Raw genomic sequence first — 14536 nt, forward strand, 5'->3', positions numbered from 1 at the left:
AAGGTTTCGAAAGGGAGGTGAGTTTAATGGTTCTTACTCTAGAGGACAGGGTTCAGGAGGTTACTCAGTCCGACCCATTCAGTCTTCACTACAGACTGTAGTTGGGGGTCCACCTCAGACCGGTCAACACTTCTCTAAGAGACCTATGCTTGACTCCAGAGAGTGTTATGGATGTGGGGAGACTGTACATATTAGGAGGAATTGTCCAAAATAGAGTTATAGACCCCCAATAGCTAGAGATAGAGGTGGTCATGGTAGAGGCCGATATTTTGGCGGACGTGGTGGCCGAGGTAATGGTGGTCACCAAAACGGCCGGGGTGACGGACAAATGGGAACTACTGCAGCGCAACATGGTAGGGGCAACGGGCAAACAGGTGATAGTGCCCATTGTTACGCTTTTCCTGGGCGGTCGGAAGCGAAGACATCAGATGCTGTTATCACAGGTAATCTTTTGGTTTGTGATTGTATGGCTGCTGTATTATTTGATCCCGGCTCCACATTTTCATATGTATATTCCTCATTTGCTACTGGTCTTAATTTACATTGTGAATTGCTTGACATACCTATTCGTGTGTCTACTCCGGTGGGTGAGTCTGTGATAGTTGAAAAAGTATATAGGTCTTGTTTGGTGACTTTTGTGGGGGAGCAATACTTATGTAGATTTGGTTATCTTAGAAATGGTTGATTTTGATATAATTCTGGGTATGACTTGGCTTTCTCTGAATTTTGCGATCTTGGATTGTAATGCTAAAACTGTGGCGTTAGCCTAGTCTGGGACAGATCCGTTATTGTGGGAGGGCGACTACACTTCCAATCTGGTTCATATCATCTCCTTTCTTCGTGCTAAGAGAATGGTTAGTAAGGGTTGTTTAGCTTTCTTGGCACACCTCAGGGATGATACTACCCAAGTACCTTCAATTGAGTCGGTTTCGATAGTCCGCGAGTTTTCAGATGTGTTTCCTGCAGACCTTCCTGGTATGCCACCGGATAGAGATATTGACTTCTGCATCGATCTTGAACCGGGTACTCGCCCCATTTCTATACCCCCTTATAGAATGGCTCCCGCAGAGTTAAGGGAGTTAAAGGCCCAACTTCAAGAGTTGTTGAGAAAAGGCTTCATTAGACCAAGTGCATCCCCTTGGGGTGCTCTGGTTTTGTTTGTGAAGAAGAAGGATGGGATTTTTCGGATGTGCATAGACTACCGGCAGTTGAACAGTAACTATTAAGAACAAGTATCCCATTCCTCGCATTGATGACTTGTTCGATCAGTTACAAGGTGCTTGTGTCTTCTCTAAGATTGACTTGAGGTCCAGTTATCATCAATTGAAAATACGGGCAACGGATGTGCCAAAGACTGCTTTTCGGACCAGGTATGGACATTACGAATTTGTAGTGATGTCTTTTGGTCTTACGAATGCCCCTGCTGCTTTCATGAGCTTGATGAACGGGATTTTTAATCCATATCTGGATCTCTTTGTGATCGTATTTATTGATGATATATTGGTATACTCAAAGAGCAAGAGGGAACATGAGGAGCACTTGAGAATTGTATTGGAAATGTTGAGGGAGAAAAAGCTTTATGTCAAATTCTCCAAGTGTGAGTTTTGGCTAGATGCAGTGTCCTTCTTGGGGCATGTGGTTTCTAAGGATGAGGTGATGTGGATCCTTCTAAGATTGAGACGGTGAAGAATTGGGTCAGACCTACTAATGTGTCAGAAATAAGGAGCTTTGTTGGTTTAGCTATTACCGTCGATTTGTCAAGGGATTCTCTTCCATTGCTTCCCAATTGACGAACTTGACTAAGCAGAATGTTCCATTTGTATGGTCGGACGAATGTGAGGAAAGCTTTCAGAAACTCAAGACCTTGTTGACTACTGCACCAATCCTTACCCTGCCAGTGAAAGGTAAGAATTTCATTGTCTATTGTGATGCATCCTATTCGGGTTTGGGTGCAGTGCTAATGCAAGAGAAGAACGTAATTGCTTATGCTTCAAGGCAATTAAAGGTGCATGAATGTAATTATCTGACCCATGATTTGGAATTGGCTGCGGTAGTGTTTGCCTTAAAGCAATGGAGACAGTATCTATATGGAGTTAAGTGTGAAGTATACACGGATCATCGTAGCCTACAGTATGTCTTTACTCAAAAAGATTTGAATTTGAGACAGAGGAGATGGATGGAACTACTGAAGGACTACGATATCACTATCTTGTATCATCCGGGAAAGGCTAATGTTGTGGCAGACGCCTTAAGTAGAAAGGCAGGGAGCATGGGAAGTCTAGCTCACTCGAAAGTTTCTAGACGTCCATTGGCTAGAGAGGTTCATACTCTGGCTAACGACTTTATGAGGTTAGAAGTAAATGAGAAGGGAGGATTATTGGCTTGTGTGGAGGCAAGATCTTCTTTTCTTGACAAGATTAAAGGAAAGCAGTTTACCGATGAGAAACTGATCCGGATCCAAGATAAAGTATTGCGAAGAGAGGCTAAGGAAGCACAAATCGATGAGGAAGGTGTTTTCAGAATCAAGGGAAGGGTATGTGTACTCCGCGTTGATGATTTGATCAACACTATTCTGACAGAGGCTCATAGTTCAAGGTACTCTATACATCCTGGTGCAACCAAGATGTATCGTGACCTAAAGCAACATTTTTGGTGGAGTAGAATGAAGCGTGACATTGTTGATTTTATTGCCAAATGTCCAAATTGTCAGCAAGTAAAATATGAACACCAGAGGCCCGGAGGAACACTTCAGAGAATGCCCATTCCTTAATGGAAGTGGGAAAGGATTGCAATGGACTTCGTGGTTGGTCTTCCAAAGACAATGAGTAAGTTTGACTCTATTTGGGTAATTGTGGACAGATTAACTAAGTCTGCTCACTTCATCCCGGTCAAGGTGACCTACAATGCAGAGAAGTTAGCCAAAATCTATATCTCAGAAATCGTTCGATTGCATGGAGTTCCACTTTCCATCATATTAGATAGAGGTACGCAATTTACTTCTAAGTTTTGGAAAATATTGCATGCTGAATTGGGTACTAGGTTGGATCTCAGTACCGCATTTCACCCTCAGACCGATGGTCAGTCTGAGCGAACGATCCAAGTGTTGGAGGATATGTTTCGTGCATGTGTGATAGAATTTGGTGGTCATTGGGATAACTTCTTACCCTTAGAGGAATTTTCATACAATAATAGCTATCACTCAAGTATTGATATGGCTCCATTCGAAGCATTGTATGGGAGGAGATGTAGGTCTCCCATTGGTTGGTTTGATGCATTTGAGGCTAGACCTTGGGGTACTGATCTTTTGAGGGATTCATTAGAGAAAGTGAAATCTATTCAAGAAAAGATTTTAGCGGCTCTAAGCAGGCAAAATGAATATGCAGATCGAAAGGTTAGAGACTTGGAGTTCATGGAGGGTGAGCAAGTCTTGCTGAAGGTTTCACCCATGAAAGGGGTGATGCGGTTTGGGAAAAGAGGTAAGCTAAACCCAAGGTATATTGGACCATTCGAAGTACTTAAGCGGGTAGGGGAGGTGGCTTATGAATTAGCCTTGCCCCCAGGACTGTCAGGAGTGGATCCGGTATTTCATGTGTCTATGTTGAAAAGATACCATGGGGATGGAAACTACATTATTCGTTGGGATTCAGTTTTGCTTGATGAGAATTTGTCTTATGAGGAGGAACCTGTTGCTATTTTAGATAGAGAAGTCCGCAAGCTGAGGTCAAGGGAGATTGCATCCATCAAAGTTCAATGGAAGAATCGACCAGTTGAAGAAGCCACTTAGGAGAAGGAGGCAGATATGCAAGAAAGATACCCACACCTGTTTACAGATTCAGGTACTCCTTTTCGCCCTTGTTTTTCTTCTTAGGATCGTTCGAGGACGAACGATGGGTAAATTGATATCTATTGTAATGACCTGTTTAGTCGTTTTGAGCAGCAGATTTTATTTCTGAAAAAACTGTCTTGGTCGACGGATCCCACGACGGACCGTCATGGGCACGACTGACCGTCGAGGGGGTCTCGTTCCAAAACACTTAGAATTCTGAAATTTGGGTACTGAAATCGACTCTCTGAACTTCGTGACGACATGGCAGGACGGACCATCGTGGGCACGACGGACCGTCACAGACTCTTCAAGGAATTGAGTCTCTGAACTTTGTGACGGAAGTAGCAGGACGGACCGTCGCAGGCACGACGGGCCGTCACAGGCTGCGTAATCCCAGGCTGGGTCGAATTTCTGTTAATTGTTTTAAGGGGCGTTTTGGACTATTCCTGCTATAATTATAAATTTGGTGGGTTAATGTTAATAATTTAACTACTTGAGGGTTAAAGGAGATAACCTTGAATTAATTAATGGGTTAATTCATCATCTTTTATACTTAATTATATGCTAATTAGGGTAAAAGAAAGAGGATTTGAATAAAAAAAAATAGAAAGAACAAAGAGAGGGAGAACGATCGATCGAGAGAGAGGAAAAACAAAGCTTTGGGAAATTGCTTGCTTGATCACGAATCTTCGGTGGAGGTAGGTTATGGTTTTTATGCTATTCGTAGTAGACTCTTAATAGCGAATGATATGTGTTGGGTAGTATTATAAAACCTTCTATATGCTTAATTGTGTGCTTACACGATGTGATTATATAATTGTGATGAATAAGCATGATGAGTCTATTGAATCTCTAATCCTAAATTTACCTTGTTAATGATGATGCCTTGGTATAAAAGAAGGCTTGATGAACTAAAGTAATGAGATTGATGATGCCTTGGTATAAGAGAAGGCTTGATGAACTAAAGTAACGAGATTGATGATGTCTTCGTATAAAAGAAGGCTTGATGAAATAATAGAATGAGATTAGTGGAGCGGGTGTCACGAACCGACACGTAGAATTAGGGGATCTGGTGTCACGAACCGACACGTAGAATTAGGGGATCTGGTGTCACGAACTGACACGTAGAATTAGGGGATCAGAGTGTCACGTTCCGGCACATAGTAGTAGGGGAGTGGAGTGTCACGTACCGACACAAGAGGAATAAAGATAATGAATCTTGAAATTATGTTAATAAATTCGAATGAAAAGAACCTATATCCCAAATGAGTATGGTGTGGAGACTTGAGTCCTCATGGATGCGCTTGGTGTTGTTGTTAATGTTTCTTGTACTTATTGTTGTCACCAGTTAAGTGTGGTAGTTGATTTTATATTATTATTCGATATATATTGTTTTCTATTTTGAGTTGGCCGATGATATCTACTCAGTACTTGTGGTTGTACTGAACCCTACTTGTATGTTTTCCTTTTGTTCATTGTGGAGTGCAGCAAATGTACCGTCATCTTCAACTCAACCGCAACTCTAGCCAGTCTTCGTCACACCAGATTTCAGGGTGAGCTAAAGCTTCTAGCTTGGACTGGATCTTCTTCTTCATGTCTTGATGCCTTGAACTTCTGGCATAGACTAGCTATTATTTATGTTTAGTTTCTTAGATACTCTTAGCTTTAGTAATTTGAGGATAGATGTTCTTGTGATGATGACTTCCAGATTTTGAGAATAATAAGTATTGAGTTTTAGAAGTTATTTATTGATTTCGTTAATGAGTTTTAAGTCTTCCGCATTGTATTCTGTTTATTATGGTTAAAACGTTGGGGTTTAGATTGGTTGGTTCGCTCACATAGGAGGATAAATGTGGGTGCCACTCACGACGCGTTTTGGGTCGTGACAGATATGTACTTAGCTCTCATAAGAGAAAAGATATAAAGTCACCACTGAAATTATTCCGAATTTTTAAAAAGACATCTAAACTTTGCAACTATCCTATTATCCCGCTAAACAATTTTAAAAAAATATAATTACATCATTTTTTGTCCATCTGACATAGAGAGTGCTGTGCACTCTCTCAAAGAAAGTGAGCAGTCTAAAATAACTAATATAATTTTATTTTTACAAGTATTTTATTATAAAATATATTTTCTTATTATTTAACTCTTTTTCCTTTTTATTTGTTCTCTTTCTTTCTTCTTTCTTTTCAAAAATTCATTGTAATCTCCATTCATCGAAGCTTCTTACTTTCAATGTTAGCATTTTTAACAACTTCACCTTCCTTTTTTTATTACTATTAGTTTTACTCTCTTTAGTTTGAAAATTTTATCTAAATATTTTATTACATTTCGAATAATTCGATTAACTCATTAGATTTTAAGATGATTAGGAAGTATCATATAGTTTTTTTTTATTCGATTTCAATTTAGTTCCTTCAATTTTTGAGAAATTAATTGATTCTTTTAAAATTATCATTTCTAATTTTGAATTTATATGAAAATGAGTAGTTGATCATACCTTTAAAATTTTAAATTTTCTTCAAAAAATAATTAATTTGTTATCACTAATTCAATAAAGTCTAAATAATAGTATGAATTTTATAAAGAATTTGATTGGGGGAAGAAGAAGAAGAAAAAGTAAAGAAAAAAATGAAAGTGAATTTCAATTTTGACACGAAGGAGGTGACAAAAGAAATTGAAGGATGAATCACTTGAAAGTGAGACAAGGAAATGAAATTAAATTTAAAATATGTCAAAATTAAAATTTAAAATAAAAAATATTATAATAATATCTGTTCAAAATTATTTTACGAGGTAACAGAGAAATTGTAAAATTAAGATATCTTTAAAAAAAATCTGAGACAACTTTATATCTATTCTCTAGAGATAAGTTAAAGCCTAGTATTTCCCATAACATATATATTCTCAAAAAAACTAGTTTATCTAAAAGAAGAGGAGTTGGTAAATGTAACGTGGGACATTGGCGTCTTCCACTTGTCCTTTGCTCTGCCGTCTGCCTATCAAAAACTGGTATTTCATTCTCCGTCACCACAAAGCTTTCACTCAGAGTTCAGTGAAATGTAAGTCCCAATTATCCGCTAACATGAAGACTCGAGTTTGGATGTAATTTTTGTTGTTTTCTTTGTTTCTTTGTTTGGTGATTAGGGAAGGGGGATTGAAGCCGATGGATGCAGAGCAACTGCGAGAGTATGGTCACAAGATGGTAGATTTCATTGCTGATTACTACAAAAACATTGAGAATTTCCCCGTTCTCAGTCAAGTCCAGGTTTCTCATAAATCCTAAATACTTAATTTTGCTTGCTTTTAACCTAGACATATTTTTGAAGACCTATTCAAAATGAAATGGAAGCTCACTCTTTGTGTATGCTTACTGAAGCCGTGACGGCTAAAATGCCGAAAATAACATAAATGGTGCCATGTCCAAGTCATAATTCATTGCAGAAATACAAAATAACCCCAAATCTGGTGATACAAGTTATGAACTGATAAAGAATAAATACAATTGTTTATCAAAGTTAAGTACATCCTGGTGTGAACAAAAAAAAACAGCAGAGAAAGAATAAAAGAGTCTCCAAGGAAAAACCACTGGTTGCTGGTGGCAGGTATACGGTGGAATAAGTCGAGGTTTGCAAAAGCTGTTATCAAAATAAAAAAATAAATAAAATCTTGAAATCAACTTCCTTGGCATCCTCTTGTGCTGCACGGGTACTTGGATTGGTATCTGCATGCACAGTGCTGAAGTGTAGTGTGAGTCAACATGAACCTAGAAGGTATCATCACGAGCCCCAACTAAATAGTGGTGAAGATTCGTATCGAAAATTCACTTTCATAAACCTGTGTTATATGAAATGAATCGTTAAAACTCAAAACGAGGGTCTACTTGTTTCACATGCATGTCTACTAATCCTAGTTGGTCACTAGATGAAAGACCATTGTTCAGCTTCGTTTAGCTGTTAGTAACTAGACCTCATTTATTGATTGTTTCCACGCCTTGTCTTTGCACAGCCTGGTTATCTCCGTAAGCTTTTGCCTGAAACCGCACCTGCTCATTCTGAGACATTGCAAGACGTTCTTGAAGGTGAAATATCTAGTTTTCACTTGTTTTTCCGTTTTTTGTTTGTTTTAATTTATTTATCAACAATTTTCTTCTTTCCTCACCTCCTTGTGCTGTCAAAATGGATAGATTGGTTAAATATTCAATTTCTGGATATTTTCGTTTTGAATATTTGTTTCTTCGACTTCTTGCATCATCTTAACAATGAATGAATAAGACATTGATGAGCAGGATGCTAATGCGTGTAATTTGGATCCTGATGCATTTGATCCAGACGTTGAAACAAAAATATTACCAGGGGTGACCCACTGGCAGAGCCCAGATTACTTTGCATATTTTCCTTCAAATAGTAGTGTGGCTGGATTTCTGGGGGAAATGCTCAGTGCCGGGATTAACATGGTGGGCTTTAGTTGGATAACTTCTCCAGCAGCGACAGAACTTGAAATGATCGTTCTGGATTGGCTTGCTAAAGTACTTAAGTTGCCTGATGAATTCCTTTCAACAGGTAACATAACGGTTTGACTTTAGCTTCTTTTTCTTCTAAAAAGCTGCATGGCTTTTGCCTTCCAATCCAGCAATCAAAAATGGTTGAATCATAGATTTCTGCGAAAAATTTGTCAGTTCGAATCCTTATTGCGACAAAGTAAAAATTTGAAACTAGAAGCAACTTGTTCTCTTGAAGCTCACTTAGTCTTGAGTTTTGGTTAAAAGTTGTGTACTAAATTTTGTGCAAGTTAAGCAAAAAGTCGGGAGAGAGAAGATAGAACCATATGTTTATAAGCTGATTGAAAGATTGAAGATCACTTAAATATGTCCACTGTATATCCTTTCCAAGAGATATCTTTTCTAAGGTCAACCAGGGGAACTGATTGGCCACAAATTGACTTTCAGGTCAAGGAGGTGGAGTGATACAGGGAACAGCAAGTGAAGCTGTTCTAGTTGTGATTTTAGCTGCTAGGGATAAGGTTCTGAGAAGATTCGGAAAAGATGCAATCAGCAAACTTGTGGTCTATTGTTCTGATCAAACTCATTCTTCTTTACAGAAAGCATGCCAGGTATATGCCGAAATTGATTGAAGTTGTGTGTTATTGTTGATTTACTTGACAAAAACGGTGACAAAACCAAAGTAGAGGATGTTCATGTTCCGTACACCAATATTTAGCTACATCGAACATATGAATAAGGGGTTTTTCTGCAGAAGAAGTTTCTTTTCTAACCCATGGAATTCGTCTCTGAGATATAGTTCTCTTTCTTTCTTGTGGCAGATCGGAGGCATTTATCCTGAGAACTTTCGGGTGCTGAAAGCAGACCCATCCAGGGATTATGCTCTTTCTCCTGATACACTTTCAGAAGCTGTATCACATGACATGGCCACTGGTTTAATACCTTTCTTCTTTTGTGCTACTGTAAGGGAAATAGGAAAAGAAGAAACCATGTTCATCTTGCCAAACCGTATCTTTCAATGTATTAGCAAGAGAACTATTTTTTGGTTTTACTTTTTAGGTCTCTCTCATTTCGGGTAAGATATTGCATAGTCCTTAGGTCTCTCTCATTGACAAGATAAGTTACTGCTAATTCCTGTTCTAGAAAGATTAAGTAGATCATTAATTTAGTATGTCATATTGTGATTACTGTACCTTGTTAGGATACAAGTGTTTGAAGTCAAAATCCAAGTTTGAGACCTTTAAAGGTTGTCCTAACCTTTTAGTATTTTTCTTTTACATTAAATGCATACTTTGTATTCATTTTTTCTTATGAGATATTTATATTGGCTTGTCTAGTTGGCATATAAATGATTTATTGTATTAACAACATCTACTAAGGACCTTCACCATTGTATACAAAAAGTAAAACTTATCTAGGTGTTCCATGCACAAGTATTCTTTTGATTTGTTAATGTATCAGTAAATGTAAGCACTCTGAATCGCTTAAATGTGAGACATCACATGTATAAAATGGGCTCCAGTATATTAGTTTAAAGCTTTAGATGCAAATTGTTGGTAATCAATGTTTGTTGTAAGTTTGGTATATAATGAAATGGATGCCACCTTCCGATGCTTTCTCACATCTCGTTTGCTTACTTTTGACGTGTAATTTCCTTGCTGTGCATTCTAAATTGCTTAAGCAATCTTTTGCAATTCATGCACAGATTGGTACAACATCTTCAACTGCTGTGGATCCTTTGCTCGAACTGGGAAAGATTGCCAAGGTAAAACCTGGTGAGGTGTTTGGACATCATGCAGGGAGTATCTGTTGGGGGATGATTTTTTAAAACTTATAGACTAAGAAAGGAAGTATGGCCATTGCTAAAAATTAAATTTAGTGCTGGGCACTTGGTTTGTTCAGTCAGCTTGGTTTTATTCATTCATAGTTTTCAGTTTTAGATGGCAAACTGAGAAACTCAATTTTTTCATTTGGTTTGTTTTGTTAGTTTTTCAGTGTTGCAATTTTGTCACTTTAGCTTTAAATTTTTTCCTTTGCTACTCTTATTATACTTTTGTGGACCAAAAGAATTTATATATAATTGAATTCTAATAGATCCCTTAGTATACATTTAGTTGTTAATTGCACCATTCTTCATATTTCACATATACATTTCAACTTCGTACTCCCAAATGTATAATTATAACTTTGTTTATCATAACTGTTGTTCTCTGCTTTGAATCAAACAAAAAACTAAAGTTTTAAGGCTGGGAAGTTTCTCTCTCTCCTAAATTTGTCTTCCTGGTTTAGACTGCATATAACTCACCTCTAGTTCAAATATTAACGTAAATTTTTACAGGTCTGAATATTTTGATGCTCCAGAGTGAAGCTAGATTACTGCTTTTAAGTTGTAACTATGAAACAACAATGCCAAGTGTCCAAGAAATTAAATATCGCTACTTTCCCTTTATTGTGATTGATAGACTTCTTTCATGAACCTGTATATATTGCTCACCACTAATTCAAGTATTCACAATCTTCACTTCAAGATCCAACACTTGGGTAAAACCATAAATCATAGACAGCTGGGTTTTAGCCTCACTGATGTCAAGCACAAACCATAAAAGTGATGCCCAAAGCAACATAAAGTAAAACCTGTAACTTTTTGTGGACTAAGATTATGGAAGAATCATCATATAGACTTATACTCCTCTATATCTCACTCCTGTAAGCCATTTAATGAATCTTCCTGTTCTGGAACTCAGTACCTTAAGCATCAATCCTATTTAATCAGATGTCTTGTTATCATTAGCAGTATACCTTGTTATCTTCTTTGATTTTCTTGTTTAATGAGTCCATATATCCACTGTCAAGTCCATATAGAACAAGGCTAAGTCACATGCCTATTTACAGAGTAATAGCATATGGTTTCATGTGGATGCGGCCTATGCTGGAAGTGCATGTATCTGTCCAGAATACCGGGGCTATATGAATGGTGTCGAAGAAGCTGATTCGTTCAACATGAATGCACATAAATGGTTCCTGACAAACTTTGACTGTTCCGCTCTCTGGGTCAAGGTACAGGGTTATTTTCTGGTGTTATTCTATAAAATAGATAAAATTGCATGCAATCAACTACTACACGAGGACCACAGTGCATGTTATCTTAAGTGATACTGGAACGGCTTCTCTAGATGGCCAGATTTTCTTAGAGTTGCTGCTTTGATAACTCATCTTCTTAGTTCATTTACTGGACGCTTGCTTTACCAGACACAAGAGCTAACATGAATTTATATTGTTTGGAAAACTGGAATTTATGGCATTTGCATCTGAACAGGACCGGAGTGCACTCATCCAGTCACTGTCAACAAATCCTGAGTATCTCAAAAACAAAGTAAGTATCCTTGGTTCAATGCTTGTACTTTGACATTTTCAGTTTTCGGTAGTAGTATAAATACTCTCTCCGCCCATTTTATGTGGCACCCTTTGACTTGGCACGGTGTTTAAGAAAAAAAGGAAGACTTTTGGAACTCGTGTGGTTGAAAATCATTTCATTAAGGTTACAAGGGGTATTTTAAAGTTAAATTGTTTCTAATTATAGTAAGGCGACATTCTCTTTGGGATGGACTAAAAAGGGGTGCCCCATAAAACTGGACGGAGGGACTAATTATCTTATCGTGGAACATAATATTATCTCACACTCTAATACAGATAAACTAGGGCTTATTTCTTGTTTATTTCAAAAAATGAACATAGAAATTGTTTTTTTTCTTGATAACCGAGAAATCCCCGTGGGTCAGTGATGCACGGTTCGAACTCGGTGGATTATGGGTCTGTCCTTTACCCCTATCCACTTAAATACCAGGTTTTTGTCTTCGACAAGGTTCGAATCTGTGACACATGCATAACCACACATCATACGATGCGCTCCTACCACTAGATAAAATCCCGAGGATGACATGACTATTAGATTTATGAAATGTAATCACACATAGGTTACTTTTAGTTTCCCCTACTGATATGATCCATTCTTGTGTAGTTTGGTGGGAGTTGAGTAGCAACTCCCTTTTACCCTTCCTTGCAAAGATTCTTCGAACTCTATCTCCGTTTTCTTTAGATCAGTCTTTTCTATGTATATCATTGTCTTGACTGAAAGGTATTATCTGCATGCTCTGTAACTTAATTTTGTTTTGTGAACTAGTTCTCTTGTGCTTTTGAGGCATTTACTCTATCTGTTCTAAAGCATCTGATAGCCAAACTTCTGATGAAAATGGCTTCTATTGCATGAAATAAATTATTGAATTTCAATATGTAACATCTTCCTTTTGGAGGCATTTTCAAAAGTTCTAAGGTTAACTTTATAGCTTGTTGAATTTTCTATTCGGAACTAACATTGTCGATAGTTTGATCATCCATTTGCTTGAGAATAATTTCGGCTCACCCTATAGTAATACCCTTGATACTCCAGGCCTCTCAAGAAAACTTGGTTGTGGATTATAAAGATTGGCAAATTCCTCTTGGACGCAGGTTCAGGTATGCCATTAATGTCATATAAAGTTAGCTAGCTGCATGTTGAATTGTGGGCCGTCCCAGATAAAAATTTGAATTTGTACAGAGGAGACACATTTATTTAATTACTTTAGGTTGGAAACAGTGCTACACACTGTTCAAGTGATAAATATCTTAAAGCAAAATGACAATATATACAACACTGGATAGTGAAAAAGAGCATCTATGATCTAGTGAGCTCTTAAATGTTACTGCTCCAGGTTTGAATGAATTACTCCTACTCAGCTACTATGACGACACATGAAAGCTAGCCTGTCATGCAGGTTTATGAAATATCTTGGTCTTAAAAATAACATGTTACAGCTTAATGATTCACAAGCTAAACTTCTTCAAGATTTAAAATATCTTCGTAAACTCAACATCATTTCAATATTTTTTGGTAGCATTCTCAAAGAACTCTGTTTTAGAAAGTTCGGATGAAGTTATTGCATCATTCAGGTGCAGTTTCCTTGTATCTAACTTGGTTTATTAACTAGATCACTGAAGCTGTGGATGGTATTGAGACTCTATGGGCTGGAAAAGCTTCAAGCTTACATAAGAAACCATATAGAACTAGCAAAGCTATTTGAGGAACTTGTTGCTCAAGACAAGAGGTTTGAGGTAAAAACTTCATATCAAAGTAACCTATGTGGAATGCTTGACCAAGCCAAGTAGGATCCTTACAGACATTGGCCGAAATCTACCTTTTAGAAAGGCTCAAATCCCCTTGTTTCTATGAAAAGCTCCCAATATCTCTTCTAATTAACAAATCTGTCCTCTGAGAAGTTTATTAACTGCAGATTGTCACCCCTCGGAAGTTCTCATTGGTTTGTTTTCGCCTACTTCCACCCCCGAGTAATGAAGATTATGCCAACAAACTGAACCATGACCTGCTAGATTCTGTCAACTCAACTGGAAAACTGTTTATTTCTCACACGGTATATTTGAATTAAGCGAATTTCCCAAGGAACTTGTCTTTTACTCAGAATTAGGGATTAAGTCGATTGCTTCAGTAATTTAACAAACAGCTTACTTTCAACGAATTTTGCAGCTTCTTTCAGATAGATACATACTACGCTTTGCAATAGGGGCTCCACTGACAGAAGCGAGGCACATCGTTGGAGCTTGGAAAGTTTTACAAGATGAGGCTGCTACATTGTTAAGTAAATGTTAATATTAATCCATTATTTCACGTCATTATTAATTTACCACATTATTGAAATGCAATTTATTTTTGTCTTGTTCTCATTGATACTTTTATTACAGTACTTTACTTTGATTGACTTTTCTGTTCTACTTACGGAAGCTTAGAATACTGCTGGGTTTTTTTTGCTTTTCTGCGACAATTGGAAACTTGTCTACCTCTACATGTTATCATTGATCACATGATGTAACTCAACTGAACTCGGAAGATCTTTAATTCTGATAGTTGACTGAAAGAATCATCGTTGCCTTAAATAATCTCATTGTGACCCATTTATATGTCAAAATTTAGATCTCTGGTACTACCTGATTGTTTCTTTCACCCCACTTATCTTATTATATTGCTGCTGTTACTGCCTGTTATTACTGTTTCTGTTTCATCTCTCCTTGAGCTGAGGGTCTATCAGAAATAGCCTCCCTATCCTCAAGTAGGGGGTAAGGTCCGGATATACTCTACCTTCCCCAGACTCCACGTG

The 14536-nt window shown here is 37.6% G+C and overlaps 1 protein-coding gene across 1 annotated transcript; it reads left to right on the forward strand.

Moving 5' to 3' along the window:
• Positions 1-6729: 6729 nt before the first annotated feature.
• Positions 6730-14140, forward strand: LOC101244707 (tyrosine decarboxylase 2). The gene is made up of 13 exons (XM_010328040.4): positions 6730-6891; positions 6977-7097; positions 7838-7910; positions 8161-8391; positions 8778-8941; positions 9152-9292; positions 10036-10095; positions 11223-11387; positions 11647-11703; positions 12778-12842; positions 13355-13478; positions 13658-13795; positions 13909-14140. Coding segments are annotated over exons 1-13 (1464 nt in total). The 5' UTR covers positions 6730-6889; the 3' UTR covers positions 14032-14140.
• The last annotated feature ends 396 nt before the right edge of the window (positions 14141-14536 follow it).

This window comes from Solanum lycopersicum, chromosome 9 (assembly GCF_036512215.1).
Source record: "Solanum lycopersicum chromosome 9, SLM_r2.1".
Taxonomy (NCBI): domain Eukaryota; kingdom Viridiplantae; phylum Streptophyta; class Magnoliopsida; order Solanales; family Solanaceae; genus Solanum; species Solanum lycopersicum.